Source organism: Lupinus angustifolius, chromosome LG03 (genome assembly GCF_001865875.1).
Source record: "Lupinus angustifolius cultivar Tanjil chromosome LG03, LupAngTanjil_v1.0, whole genome shotgun sequence".
NCBI classification, from domain to species: domain Eukaryota; kingdom Viridiplantae; phylum Streptophyta; class Magnoliopsida; order Fabales; family Fabaceae; genus Lupinus; species Lupinus angustifolius.
This window is the reverse complement of record NC_032011.1, coordinates 26,755,124-26,769,530: the sequence shown is the minus strand read 5'-3', so window position 1 is coordinate 26,769,530 and position 14,407 is coordinate 26,755,124. Positions and strand designations below refer to the sequence as shown.

The window sequence follows — 14,407 nt, the reverse complement described above, 5'->3', positions numbered from 1 at the left end:
GCTTTCAGTGGTAGCCTTAAGTTGCCTTATTCTTCATGTGAGCTCTAAACTTTTCTGAACACTGTTTTGATCTCAATGTCATACATTGTTCAAACCTTTTTCATTGTATATCAAGAAAACTACATTAGTTTGAAACAACAAAAACTCATGTGACAAACATAGCCAAGGTTACATTTGGTAGCAATTTCAATGAATTTCTCTATTGACCAACCCTTGTTTTGAGAAGTAAACCCATAATAAAATATTGAAGGGATCCAAACCCCTTCACCTAGAACAAAGGGAACATGTTTGTCTAACTTATGATTGAGTTGTGTTTTTGGTATAAAGAAGGAAAAAAGAATACTAACTTCACTTCCATAACAAAGTCTTTTTCATTGACATCATAGTTATGATACTTAGTTATCTATCATTCATGTTAAACTTTGTTGTTAATGAATTAACAAAACTCATCAACTGAGTAGTTCTTATCATCTTATGTGCACTGAGTTCCTCAATCCCAATGTTTGAGGGACATTTGATATATAACATTAAATATGTAGAAATCTACCTAACCTAAATAATTACATCACTATGTTTCCTTTGACCCTTCCTAAAGCTATTATGTATACAACTGTGTTCCAAATCACCATATTCAAGTGAACTAAATATGCAGGTAAGAAGTCTATATGCACCTGCTGCCAACTCATTCATTGAATGGCTGAAACTTGAACAATCTTGGTCTCTGAAGCCGACACACGATTTGGAACATGCGAATGTAGAGTGGAGGAGGCAAAATCGCTGCAACTGCTACTGAAATAGCTCGCGAAAAGACCACATTATGAACTTCGCGAAAATATCAGACTCCAGAAATTCAATATGTGCAGCGCGCCCAATGAAAGAGTTCAAATTCTTGCCATAGGCAGTGGCATCGAAGTTGACGTCACAGCGCATGAAAACTCGGTGTTCAGAAGGATTGGCACGGATTTGATCCAAACAATCATTCAGCATTTCTAGGAAGCAGCTACCCTTCTTTGAAGAATCATGTGAAGCAGCCGGGCATGATTCAATTCTGGCAGAATGGTAAGGAACATAACCATCCTGAAAAATGGATTAACATTAACCAAAAAAGTTACTTGAGAATTAAGATGTTAAAGAAAAGAGAACCTGAGGGCAATGAAAAACATGGAAGAAAGCTAAACTTCTATCATTTACTTAAAAATAATGATATCACACTTCAAAAGCTTAATACTTCTCAATGTACCACATTACTGCATGCCATAAGATCCGTAACTTTAAGCTCCAATTTTACACAGACCCATATTAAAACCATGATGACTCTAAGTGAACTCAATTGCTGATATGAGTAACAGAAATGATTTTAAGAATCATAAGAGAAAGCAATACCTGAGGAGAAGATAGTAGGATAATATTCCTAAAATGTTTCAAGGTCTTCTGCTGAAAAAAGAAAGGAACCGAAAGAACTCTATTAGAACCTCATCAAAGTAATCAACCCCATATAATTCATGAATGATTCATGCCTTATACATCGAGGTTTCGGAAAGTGGCACCTTAATTTACAATTCATAAATCGACTCCCTACAACTTCGAGCAAAATCTTATTAAGCTGCTTCTATAGATTTTTCATTGGTCAATTCACCTTCACTAGATTTTGAAAATCACATAATTAATTCTTAACTTGTAATACAAGGAAAGTTTGCTTCCTATAATAGTTGATATTCAATGGTTCCAATTTGCACCAAAATTGGCATGCAATATCAAGCATACTAAATGCTTATAATTAACACTCTGATTATTAAAAATCTCATCCCACAATAAGTTGTTCAAGAAAGCAAGACTTATAGGTTATATAGCTCATGCCTGTGCAATTTGATCTCAACCTTGTAGAACAACTTCCCTACCTTGCATAGTTTATAAAGGAATGTATTTTGAAAATCTGGATCATCTGTGAAAGTGAGCTGATGAATGCACTGTGTGTTCTTTAGCTTCTTGAAAAACCACAATCCAGAATTAAACAATGAGTTTGAACTATAAAGATAGCCCAAGTGTGGACCAGAAACTGAAACATATGTATGCAGGTATCTCAGAAATGGTTCCATAATACTATCTGCAAAAACAGGACAAACTTCAGTATCAATTGTGAAGCTGATGTAAAGAACCTCTTCTACAATTATGACCTACCTGAGATTGCTGTTCTTATAATGAGGTTACCGATAGAATGACCGACAAAACTTATCTTAATATCTCCTAAATTTGCATATTGTGATGCTTTGTCCATTTTGTTTTTAACAAAAGAAACAACTTCCTGAGCTAGTCTTTGTCCCATTTCTCTGAAGTCTCCGGATGTTTTATCTTCATTAGCCTCTGACATAAGAACTTCTATTTTGGGATCAATCAAAAGCCACTGATTCCGGACAAGTCGTAGATCAAGATGGTGTCCCTACAACATGTTAAACAATGAAGAGTAAGCATTCGCACAACTTTTTAAACAGACAATGAACAAAAATATGGATTTAGACCATAGATATTGCTCTGCAATCTGGATGCAGCTCAAATGATAATGATACATGTAATAGTGATCCCCGACTTTAGTATACCTGGGGAAAATAATTACAAGACTTCACAATCTAAAACTATATTTCTTATTTTTCCATTGTTGCGCGGATTTGAATCATTTGCAGTTAGTTTAAAACTGCAAGAAATCTGTCCTTGCAATATATACTATCGTCGTAACAAAATAATTTTAAAACATGAAATTTAATGGAATGAATGGTGGTGTTACAAACTTCACTTCCTGCAGTAAGTTCAGTCGACTACAATTGCAAACAACAAAGGTAATTAACTTTCAATATTTTTAGTTTCATTTAAAATTTGAGACATGTATTAAGGGTAACATAAGTTTACTTTCACTCATTTGTTAAACATAGAAGCTTGCTTTAATTCAAGTATCTGAAGAAGGACAAGTTAAGAGCTTTTAAAATTTCTGTACTGAAATTCAGGTTTTTAAAAGCTAATGTTGGATATAGGAATATCCAATAAGTTTACTTGCACACCCCAACCATAACATGCTAAGTCCTTCATAAAACGTAAGGTATTGTTTTGCAATAAATTCACCAAGAGCAAAGACATGCCTGAAAACCATGCACAAAGACAACAATCTTCAACATACGAGCAAAACTTGGCGGTGCAGATTTCATGCCTATAATATCAGGGCTGAGCTCAGTTTGCACATGTCTCAGGTATGAATTTTGATTGCTATTACGTCGTGGGGTATTCATTACACGTTCAACAATCACAATTGGTGCACGTAAAGGATCTCCAAATATATACATATCTTGAATTGACCGGTTGTTAATCTGCAAAAAATCAGCAATCTATTAATAGGCTATACCTAAATGTAAAATAGGAGTTATTGCTGCACACACTCAAATTGATAGATTACCTGCATTTGTGCAATGCTCCTTCGATGAAGTTCGGCACGTGTTGCTGCAATTTGAGGACGCTGTATAATTAACAAGAAAATAAAGTTATTTTCTCCATGTTCCTTTTCTCAGAGAACTGGCATGATTTGAAGAATATGAAGGAACCAAATGTACAAACACTTACCTCATCAGGTAACTTCACCACACTGGAAACTCTTTTATGTCCACCATGATTTGAAGACTCATCACTCCCGCTATTTATATAATGATGAGGCATCTCTACCGTAGAGTACACCATCCATATTGACCACTCGGCTTTTCGATCCTTAGCCCATACATCATACAAAAATTCTAGAATCTTTGTTTTGTTATCCCTAGGAAGAAGTAAATGTAAGGTGATTAAACAAAATATTTTAGTGAATCATACATGTTCGATAATGATCCATGAAGAAACCACAACTTGTAATTCTCAGGCAATAATTAGACCTGTTTCATGTTATATGCATGTCAGCATTTACAATCATGAATGCGGATTTACGGTTATAATCATTAATGTGGATATATTTTCTGAAACAGGCCACACAAGAAATGCCTAATTGAGAGGAACAAGGTTGATATCAGTTAGAAACCCTCTGAGACTGCTCCATCTACTAAATTGACTTTTCCAACCAAGTTATATATTTTTGTGATTGAAAGGCGCGAATAAACAAAAAAATGTACCTATTATTCTACCGAAGTGGTTAAAATAATAAAGATCAAAGAAGGAAAAATAAAGTTAATACGTTAATCAGATGCGACAATTAGAAAACCGCAAATCTTTTTTGAGTTGTAAAGAATCTAATGATAGTGGAAATGAAGCAACCTGTGAAACTTCAAAAATATGTTCCATAAATAGAACAGTTGATCTCCCAGTGAATGAAAACAGTCCAACAGTTCATTCTGCGACAAGGAATGGAGCTTTTCGGCATTCAGAAAATCCAGAGCACCATTTTCATCCTGTACAGGAAGAGAACAAACAATTAATAACCAAGAAACCATGAAAATAAATAGCAAAACACAAAAACATTAGTTTCTATAGCATGAAATAAAAACTATGGACCTCAACACCATTCCATGGTTGGCCTTGTCCTGAAACTTCAACATCTGTTCCAAACTGATTTGCTTCCAACAATGAATTTAATAACTTCATATTATTCATTTTGAACACAAACTCTGAAATATCGATAGCTTGGTTAACAGCTTTGCTAATTCTTTGTAGTTCTTCTAGAAATATACCACGAGCCGTTAATAATTCTTTAACAAGCATGACATTTTTCACATCTACAGAAGCAACTCTACCCAAGCCCTGGTCAGTCACATAAAGCACTTTGTTAGTGCTTGGAGAATGTTCAGTGAATTAAAGCTATATATATATATATATATGTGCTAAAATGGACAAGAATTTGCATCTGCGTTATCCCTGTTTACTAAGGTACAATGCAAACATTTTGGTTATCATATGTCCAATATAACATAGCAAATAATTTTCACCACATTTTCAGAGCTGAGCAAAGCTTTTCACTAGAATTTGGAGGCGTAAAGTCTCAGAGTTAATCTTTGTTTGTACAATGCTGTAGAGAAGCAAAGTCATAACATGGTATCTTATTTACAGGATTTCAGGTCTCATGAGTTCCTTCTATAATGTTCATTGTCACATTTTTTATTTACTTTTTTCTAAAATCCTATATTTTGGGCATAAAACTAGTCCATATGCAAATTATTTAGATATTATCATCACATAGTAAACACTAAGCAGGTTCAGATAATACTCAAGGTATAATCTAGATACGATAGAATGAAATACAAAACAGCAAACGCAGTCCACATACAATAAAATATATGCATGTGCTTTGACCGAAACAAATGTACTAGCACATAAGTGAATGCATGCAGATGAGAACTTCACCCCTTTTGATTATGCACAGTTAGATGCCGTAAAAGTGGTCATGCAAGCACACAGTAATATGAATGAGCAGCAGGCAAATACTTGAGTCTGCTTGAAGCCAAGTGTAGACATAAAGCAAGCAAAATACAGAAACATAAAAGAATGCAAATAAATATTTGCAATCAATATTTTGCACAAAGAAATTTCCAAAAATAAACATCCAATTTTTAGAACCTACACGATTCGATGTGTCATAACTTTTATTGGCACTAACAACAGTTTTGGCAGACTTTCTGAAAAAGGACAAAATGAACAGGTTAATCTGTGTAATCAAGCAAGCATAAAATAAATTTGCAATCAGAACTGCTCTAAGATAAATTTCCGAATGAAATAATTATAAGAATGAAAGTCTAGTTGATTCAGACTGAAAATTAGAACATATAACAAACCTGTGCACCTTTGATGCAGATGGGTTCGAGGCAGCTTTCAATAAACTGACATGTACACTTACATCAACAAGCACTGCATGTAAAGCATCAAAATGGAGAGGACAATATGAATGCAATCCTAAAAGAGCTTTAGGAGGAATTCGATATTCATGAACAGAAGCAGGGGAAGCATCCAGAGAAGCTTGCAAGTTAGCACTGCAGATTGTATACTCCAGTCAGCATACCATTATCATCAAAGAAATATCCACCAAAAAGGAAACCAAGATGTTTCTGTGTCATATAATAGGCCAATGAATACACTACTATAATACTCACCCATTCTCAACTGCGGTCGCATACATAAGCTCAAATTTCAAAATAGCAGCGACTGTAGTTAAATCCTGCAGTTAAGAGCAACATAAAACAGTTCAATGTCATGAGAATATTGAACTAAATGACAAGGAACTTTGAAAAATATAAGTACTATGTTAGTTTCTCATGGTTAAGCTAAGCAACCTTCGATGTTGGCTATTTTGATCCCCTTAAGCCCCAGAAGCAAACTATTCTTGTATTTTTCCAATAATTGATATAAGCTAAAGTATACACGTGAAAATGAGCAATATGTCCTGATTTAAGTTTAAAACCTGGTCGACATTACAACCAATCTTTAAATGAACTAATTCATAAACAACATGTCCTGGTTTCTTTTGTCACACTTGTCATCAATGTCAATACATACATGTGTAAGAGACACACATGTGCCAGTATGTATAAACAAATATATACGCAATAACAATTAAGACACCAGGTTTGTAAACCATGTTGACGGTGTGATAAGCTTGTTGAGAATTACTAACAGCTATTAGTACCCAAGAAGAAGAAAATTTTCCATAAGGTTTTGTTTCCCCTTGATACCCCAAAAGCAAAGAAATTGACGAAGATGATTACCTCGAATCTACTACGCGCTAAGTTGAATGTGATCATCATACTTAAATGAATGTCCTGCCTAGCATATTTTATCCGAAAGGGCTGTGTTGAGAAACTGTTGTCAGTATCATCAATCCTCCACATTCCATATATACTGCTAGGACCGAGATCAGGAGCTGCAGAACCGAAATTTTTATACCTCAGTTTTAAAAATTGTGCATATAAGAAATAGTTCTCTGATAGTTTTCATTTAAATTCCATTAAATAACTCAAAACGTAGCACACCATGATAGTTCAAGATATAAGGATAAAATAGTGCTGCTAGAAACAATGTACATTAAAAAAATATATCAAAATATACTCTATGATATCAAACACCATGATTTCAAAGTTTGTACTGAAAACAATCACCCTCTGCAAGAAACAAACAACAGTTTTACCACTCAATTGTGGGTTAAATAATTGGCAAATTACGATCATAACATACAACTCAGTATCCTTTCTATACACATACACTAGAGCATAATTTTGATAAATTACCTTCATATTGAACAACTCTAGCTGGAATCCCCTGCGGTATATCTTCTTCACTGTCCTCCCATCTGATAGTAATCTTAAGTTGATACCATCTAACATATAACAATATATATATTAGTTAATGAAGTTGGAAATTAAATAAACATTAGAATAGAGTAAAAAAAGGTAAAAATGGATACATACCCCTGTCTAAAAAGATCAAGATTGTGAAACCTGTGAAGATAAACACCAATTTGCTGTACAGTTTCGAACATAGCCACTGGCTCAACTTTAACGCGGCTCGGCATTACATCAGGCAACCTCCTCTACTGGCTAGCTTCACTATTTCAAACCAACAAAGCATCTATCCTTTCTAATTAGTATCATCAAACAATTATTAGTTGCAAATTCAAATGCTCCTTTCGAACCATGACATGTTACTCATACACTCCCCTAATTCTTTACCAACATAAATCATTCATTGATATGAAGACTTGCTTGCAATTTGTAATATTGACTGTCACAACCTACAAAACAGGATAATGGCACAAACACTAGCAGAAGTGAGATTGTAAAGAGAAAATAAAACCATGAAATAGCTAGCTTTATAAATGTGAATATGTGATCATAAACAATTTGAGGAGGTTCATATTACTATTTAGTGAATTAATAATTAAATTTTGGTGGTGATGCATGCATGCATGGCATAAGAGTCAAATCCTAGAAAATCTCAAAAAGTTTGAAATTTTGTAGCAAAGTGCCAATTTGCATAAAAGGGTTTTTCTATATAGGCAGCAAAAATAAAATAAAAATTCAGAAATACCCACACAGAATCTCAAACAAAAATGTTGTACACAAACTCAATTGACTTGTAATTCTGAAAATGGAGAATAATAGATAGAGAAAGAGGAATATAGAGAGATAAAACGAAGATCTAAGATTGATTCTAGGGTTTTGAAATTGGGGGTGGTGAATATGCTGAGTATAAGATTATGAATTATAAATTATGAATTATGAATTGTGAATTATGTGAATTGAATTGTGACTGGGAAATTGGAATGATTGATTGGATGAATGAAGGTATTTTGAAAATTGCATGCTGTTTTTTTTAACCCTAAAAATGGCATTTTTCTTGTTCCTTTTCCATTGTCATTACTAACAACTTAATATTTCTTTTCTAATTTGAGTTTCAATCCAATGGTTATCAATTTATGATGTGCCACATGGTGAAATTTGAAACTTACACTAAAAATATAAACTTCCACATATTCATGTTCAAATAATCAAATCTAATTTCTCCATAATGGCAGGAACAAAATCACAACTAAACCAATCATGTTTTTATATGACACAGTTATACTTTACTATCATGTTTTTTTGTATATCCTCACTTTTTCAACTTTTCTGTTAAGGAACTATTTCCTTTAATGTTTCCATTTAACTTAGAGAATTCAGTAATACCTTCTACCGATAGACTTAAAGAATATCATGTATTTATATAACAGTTATACATTATATTCTTTCAAGTCCATAAATATATTTTAAATATAGAGTGAACTATTTATGTATTATCAGTGTAAAAAATTTATATAATTATTATATCATCTATTATTCATTTGTACTATTGTTTTTTAAAAGTTAATCATGATTAAACATGAATTGTGGATAATGCAATAACAATGTATATGATTTACATTTTCCAATTGATAAAATGATTGCCTCCTCAATAAATGGGTAGGCTTAGATACAAACTTATTAGAAGTTAAACACCATTAGATCTGTACACAACTTGGGTACATGCCAACTTGTTTGGATCATAAGCTTACTTAACCACTCTATAAAAAGTGTGATCCGAAATACGAAACTCTTGTTTACTTTCACAAGTTGAGAAGTTATTTTTAGAATTTGAACTTATCGTCCTATGGTCATTAAGTTACAACTTTATCATCACGTCAAACTTAACTTTTATTTACTCATGTGTATATAAGAAATAAAAACTTTGCAGTAGTGGAGAAGCTTTTTCAAACAATAAGAGTAAAGTGATTTAGAAGTCAATATAAAACTCGTTTTCATGGAAATAGGCCTCTTTTATTGCAGAGAGGAAGTTAGCTGAATACTTGGCCAAAAACTTGGATCAAGTTCTTCTGATATGTTCAGAATCTCGCATGGGAGCAATCTACATCATGCAGATGGATCTTTATTCCTTTTCTAGTATTTCTTCTTTATTTTCAAAGTACCAAAAAAACTATGTAAAAAATTATATACATTACAATTTGAAATAAAATAAATAACAAGAAGAATGAATGAGCCTGAATATTTAATACCATGTGATATAAGGGGTGAGAATCTTGCCATCCATATTGTTTTTTCATCAGTTAGGAAAAAAAATAACAAATTGACAGACATCACACTATCTGGGACATTTTAATTTCATGTTAGTATTATTGTACATTGTCTGTGTTCATTCATGTGTTGCTGCAACAATATTAGCATATAGTTAGGCCATTGATTCTGGTCACTAAAAATGTCTGACTTAATTGGTCAAAGTGTCCAAGTATTGTTCTGGTTTAACACTGCTAGTACCACTAGCAGCTTGTGCAATTTTCAAGTAATGTTTGATCAATTATTTGGCATTACTTGGTATGATTGAAATTAGAAAAGATGTTTCACCAAAAATATTAGACAAGATGTTTCCTCTTGTTAAAAAAATAAGAACATGGTGTGCCAAGAATGAATTTATTAGAGTGGAGAAATTATTGGATAAAATGTTCTATATTTGGTATTTAAATTATTGGTCAAATTTCTGAAAACACTCCTGAACTTAGGCTTGGTTTAAATTGGTCCAAAATGTTAAAAATTAACAAAGATGCCTCCAAATGCTTCACAATTACCTTTTTTTTATGGGCAAAATGTTAGTTGTTAATATGTTAGTATTTTATTGTGGGTGAGACTCCACCTCAACCTCCTACACCCTACCATCAAACCTAGGGATGGCAACGGGTACGGGCGGGCACGGGTAGTAGCTACCCGCTACCCGTTTCGAAATAGGGGAGCAATACCCGTACCCGCCCATACCCGTACGGGTACCCGCTGCGGGTTTTTTGCGGGTATTTTTGTGTACCCGCGGGTTTTCTATATTTTAATTGAATTTCTAATTTCCTATTTCTATTATGTTTTAAATGAGATGAAATTTAATTATTTTTGTGTATTTTGAATGAATAGTTGGCAAAAATGCTAAATCTAATGAAATTTTCTGTTTTGGTGGTTTGCAATTCTCATTTACTTAACAAAAAACATATATTTTTCTTTGTAAGACATGTGTGTTTTTACACATGAAATAATATTTGTAGTGTATTTCAACACCACTACAAATATTATTTCATGTGTAACACACATGTCTTACAACCACCCTAATAACTCCCATTTTTGTTGAGGGTGGGATTCGAACCCACAACCTCCTACACTCCATTTCTTAAAATTGTCTTCTTCACCATGACTACCTTATGACTCCTTAATTTTTGATATTCTGATTGTCATCTTCTTCTATAGTATATACTGATGGTGCATGAAAACAATTGTGAAATTGAAGAATTATTCAGAGGTTAAAGCACTAAGAACCCATTGTTATACATGAAAATGCAAACCTATAAGTTAAGCAAACATACATACCCATGAGTGGGTGATTACAAAGCACTGATTCGTAATACCCACAGAGTTAAGAGAATAAAAGTACAACCACTTCCATCATTACAAACATGGTGATTACATATTCATTTGTAGTACTTAATATGCTTCTTTTTGCAAAAACCCAAAAGGGAAGAACTTCTAGAGAATGTTTTAGTTTATAGTTTTATAGTCGATCTATTTAGATAATTCGAAATGAATTATGATTTAAATTAGATTTTGGGTTTAGCACTATTTTATAATAATAGGAACAAAATCCATGAGTTTTGCAGGTTGATGCATTAACCATTGATCTTATATTATAATTCATTTACACAAAATGTTAACTAATTGTATCTGATTTATACTGGGCTAGTATGTCTTATGTTTCTTTAATACAAATTTTGCTCATAAAAAAATATAGAATGGAGATAGTAGATTACCAGAAAAAGTCTTGAACTCAAAAAATGAATTTACTGCAAAAGCTACAAATATTATTTCATGTGTAACACACATGTCTTACAACCACCCTAATAACTCCCATTTTTGTTGAGGGTGGGATTCGAACCCACAACCTCCTACACTCCATTTCTTAAAATTGTCTTCTTCACCATGACTACCTTATGACTCCTTAATTTTTGATATTCTGATTGTCATCTTCTTCTATAGTATATACTGATGGTGCATGAAAACAATTGTGAAATTGAAGAATTATTCAGAGGTTAAAGCACTAAGAACCCATTGTTATACATGAAAATGCAAACCTATAAGTTAAGCAAACATACATACCCATGAGTGGGTGATTACAAAGCACTGATTCGTAATACCCACAGAGTTAAGAGAATAAAAGTACAACCACTTCCATCATTACAAACATGGTGATTACATATTCATTTGTAGTACTTAATATGCTTCTTTTTGCAAAAACCCAAAAGGGAAGAACTTCTAGAGAATGTTTTAGTTTATAGTTTTATAGTCGATCTATTTAGATAATTCGAAATGAATTATGATTTAAATTAGATTTTGGGTTTAGCACTATTTTATAATAATAGGAACAAAATCCATGAGTTTTGCAGGTTGATGCATTAACCATTGATCTTATATTATAATTCATTTACACAAAATGTTAACTAATTGTATCTGATTTATACTGGGCTAGTATGTCTTATGTTTCTTTAATACAAATTTTGCTCATAAAAAAATATAGAATGGAGATAGTAGATTACCAGAAAAAGTCTTGAACTCAAAAAATGAATTTACTGCAAAAGAAGATAATATATTTTCTCTATAAAAATAATCATAATTATATAATTATCTTGTTAACTCTATTGAATTTATTATATATCAAGTTCATAAAGTAGTGTTTTATAAAATTAATATAAAAAGTGAACAGTAAAAATGTAAAGCATATATTCATGAGTCATATAAGCATGCCCTTAATTTCTAGTACAAGGGCTTTTGTCAATGCTAATTAGCATGGTTGCCCCATAGAGTAGTAGGTGAGGAAAAATGAGGTGGGAATAAAGATATATTCGATTTAATATGGGTAGGATCCTCTCCATTAATTATATTAAAGTAAAAGAAAGAAGCAATATGATATAATATTTTTATCTTTTAAAGTATAATAATATTATATTTTTCTCCTTAAAATTATGTGCAAAATTAACGACTTCTCTATAATGAAAATGAGTCCAATTAGGTCTATATAGAGTGGGTGAGGAAACTGAGGAAATGACCATATTCAATTTATATAATTATATAATAATAATATTATGTGGTTGGTGAGGAAAACTCTGAAAAGGTGTAAGGACCATATTCCATTTTTATAAACTGTATATATGCTAAACTTGCAGAGTTTTCAGGATAACTCCTCAATTGGAATACTACTGATTATAACATGTGAAGGAGAAGTAGAAGTAGAAGTATAGATAGTGATGGACTCGTGATCGTTTATTTCTTGTTCTTGATGTCAGTTAAGAACTTTTAAAACATTTCATAGCAGGTTTGAAAACACATAGGTTTGGGTACCTCATTGCCTGAACCCTAGACCTATCCAACGACAGGTCTTCAAATCTCAGGTCTCATTATCTATAGGTCCAAAAATACAGACTCAGACCCGACCCGTTGCATGTATTTCTGTATGAATACCCATGGATTCGGGTACTCATTGCCATCCCTAGTGGTGTAAGGCTTCACTGGATCCCCAAGGTCGAGAGTTTGATTCCTGAGAGCAACACTTGTTGAGAGGAAACCACGATTAGTTCTTTACCCAAAACGGTGATAGATACTCTTGTTAATACCATAAAAAAGTCATGACATCCATAGAGAGTAGTGACCATCCATTTTGAAAGTCTAATGGTAGGGAGTGAGAGTCTTCTATATTACTCAATTATTACTCCAGAAGTGTGTTAAAAAGACAAAGAAAAAATGAATATAATGATACTTATAGTCTTATATCCTTTTATTTACTATTAAAGTTAAACTAAAATAAAAAAACAAAACTTATTGAAAATGATTCTTGTTTGGTACCTGGTATACATATTTCAATGTTTAAACTCAAGTATTCAGACTTTATGTCTCATAACTCTACAAATTGAACCATATTTTTCTTAGAATGGAGATCCACTTACACTTCATCATAACCATTAATTTTATGGACACATCTAATATTTTAGATTAGTTTAGAATTGATTGTTAAGATGAGAAGTAAGTTTAAATTTTTTTTTTCTTGGAGTGGGTAAATCTCTCTTCTTTCTCTCTTATATCTAAATTAAGTAAATTTTGCCAATAAAAGTTATTTGAGTTGGTAAGGAATTAACTAGTAAATCATAAAGTTAGCAACATCCAGTGTTCCAAACTTCATGAATCTCTTATTTTCTATTAGTTAAAAAAAAGTAAAACATGAATTTATTACATAATAACTATATATTTTATACAAATGAGAATAAAGGAATACATAAAATGATAAATATCTTGTGAGGGAAGATTTTGCTCTCTATTAAATAGAGTGACCAACTCTACATTAAACCCCATATCACTTTTTTAACCAATAAAATTAAGTAACTAAGAGTATTCAACCTTAATATGATAAAGCATATACAGATCTCAACCATAATTTTGTAAACATGTGTAAACATAGAGATTGCTTTGAGAGAAAAAAGCTATGGAAAGACAATTAAAAATGAATAAACACTATAAAATCAATATTGATTTAACCAATAATATATATTTTTTATTGATGGTGGTAAGTTGCCTATGATATTGGAACCAATCAATTGCTGCAGATTTGGGATGCTAAGTCAACTTAGCATGATTTCATACCACAGGTGCATCTGATATGATTTTCATCATATCTCCTTAAATAATATAAAGAAAACTCCAGAAGTTAGGCCAAAGTTCTACTCTGAAATACAACAACAACCAAACTTTTATCTCAGTCGGAGTCGGCTAAGTAAAATAAAATTAAAAACTGAAAAAGCAAAACATGGAATCTAAGGGTGAGAGAGAGGCCATGCATAGTGGATTTGTGT

At 32.3% G+C, this 14,407-nt stretch overlaps 1 protein-coding gene across 3 annotated transcripts; it reads right to left on the bottom strand.

The window, feature by feature from the left end:
- Window positions 384-8,380, bottom strand: LOC109344239 (protein FAM135B-like). Of its 3 annotated transcripts, none has more exons than XM_019582915.1 (16): window positions 8,038-8,380; window positions 7,419-7,741; window positions 7,239-7,327; window positions 6,720-6,874; window positions 6,108-6,172; window positions 5,793-5,987; window positions 5,582-5,636; window positions 4,519-4,764; window positions 4,282-4,415; window positions 3,604-3,793; window positions 3,440-3,499; window positions 3,129-3,353; window positions 2,179-2,437; window positions 1,899-2,104; window positions 1,384-1,434; window positions 384-1,077 (listed from the first exon to the last, which is right to left on the bottom strand). In XM_019582915.1, exons 2-16 carry the CDS (start codon window positions 7,520-7,522, stop codon window positions 787-789), a joined length of 2,325 nt encoding a protein of 774 aa, XP_019438460.1. In that variant the 5' UTR covers window positions 7,523-7,741; window positions 8,038-8,380; the 3' UTR covers window positions 384-786. The 3 variants fall into 3 exon arrangements, with proteins under 3 accessions (XP_019438460.1, XP_019438459.1, XP_019438461.1); XM_019582914.1 differs by having other exon boundaries at window positions 8,042-8,380; XM_019582916.1 differs by having other exon boundaries at window positions 1,384-1,431; window positions 8,042-8,380.

Coding starts and splice junctions, on each gene's coding strand:
- LOC109344239 (XM_019582915.1), bottom strand. CDS start 7,522: ATGCCGAGCCGCGTTAAAGTTGAGCCAGTGGCTATGTTCGAAACTGTA. Junction 7,328..7,418: donor CTTGATCTTTTTAGACAGGG/GTATGTATCCAT, acceptor GTTATATGTTAG/ATGGTATCAACTTAAGATTA. Junction 2,105..2,178: donor TATAAGAACAGCAATCTCAG/GTAGGTCATAAT, acceptor CTGTTTTTGCAG/ATAGTATTATGGAACCATTT.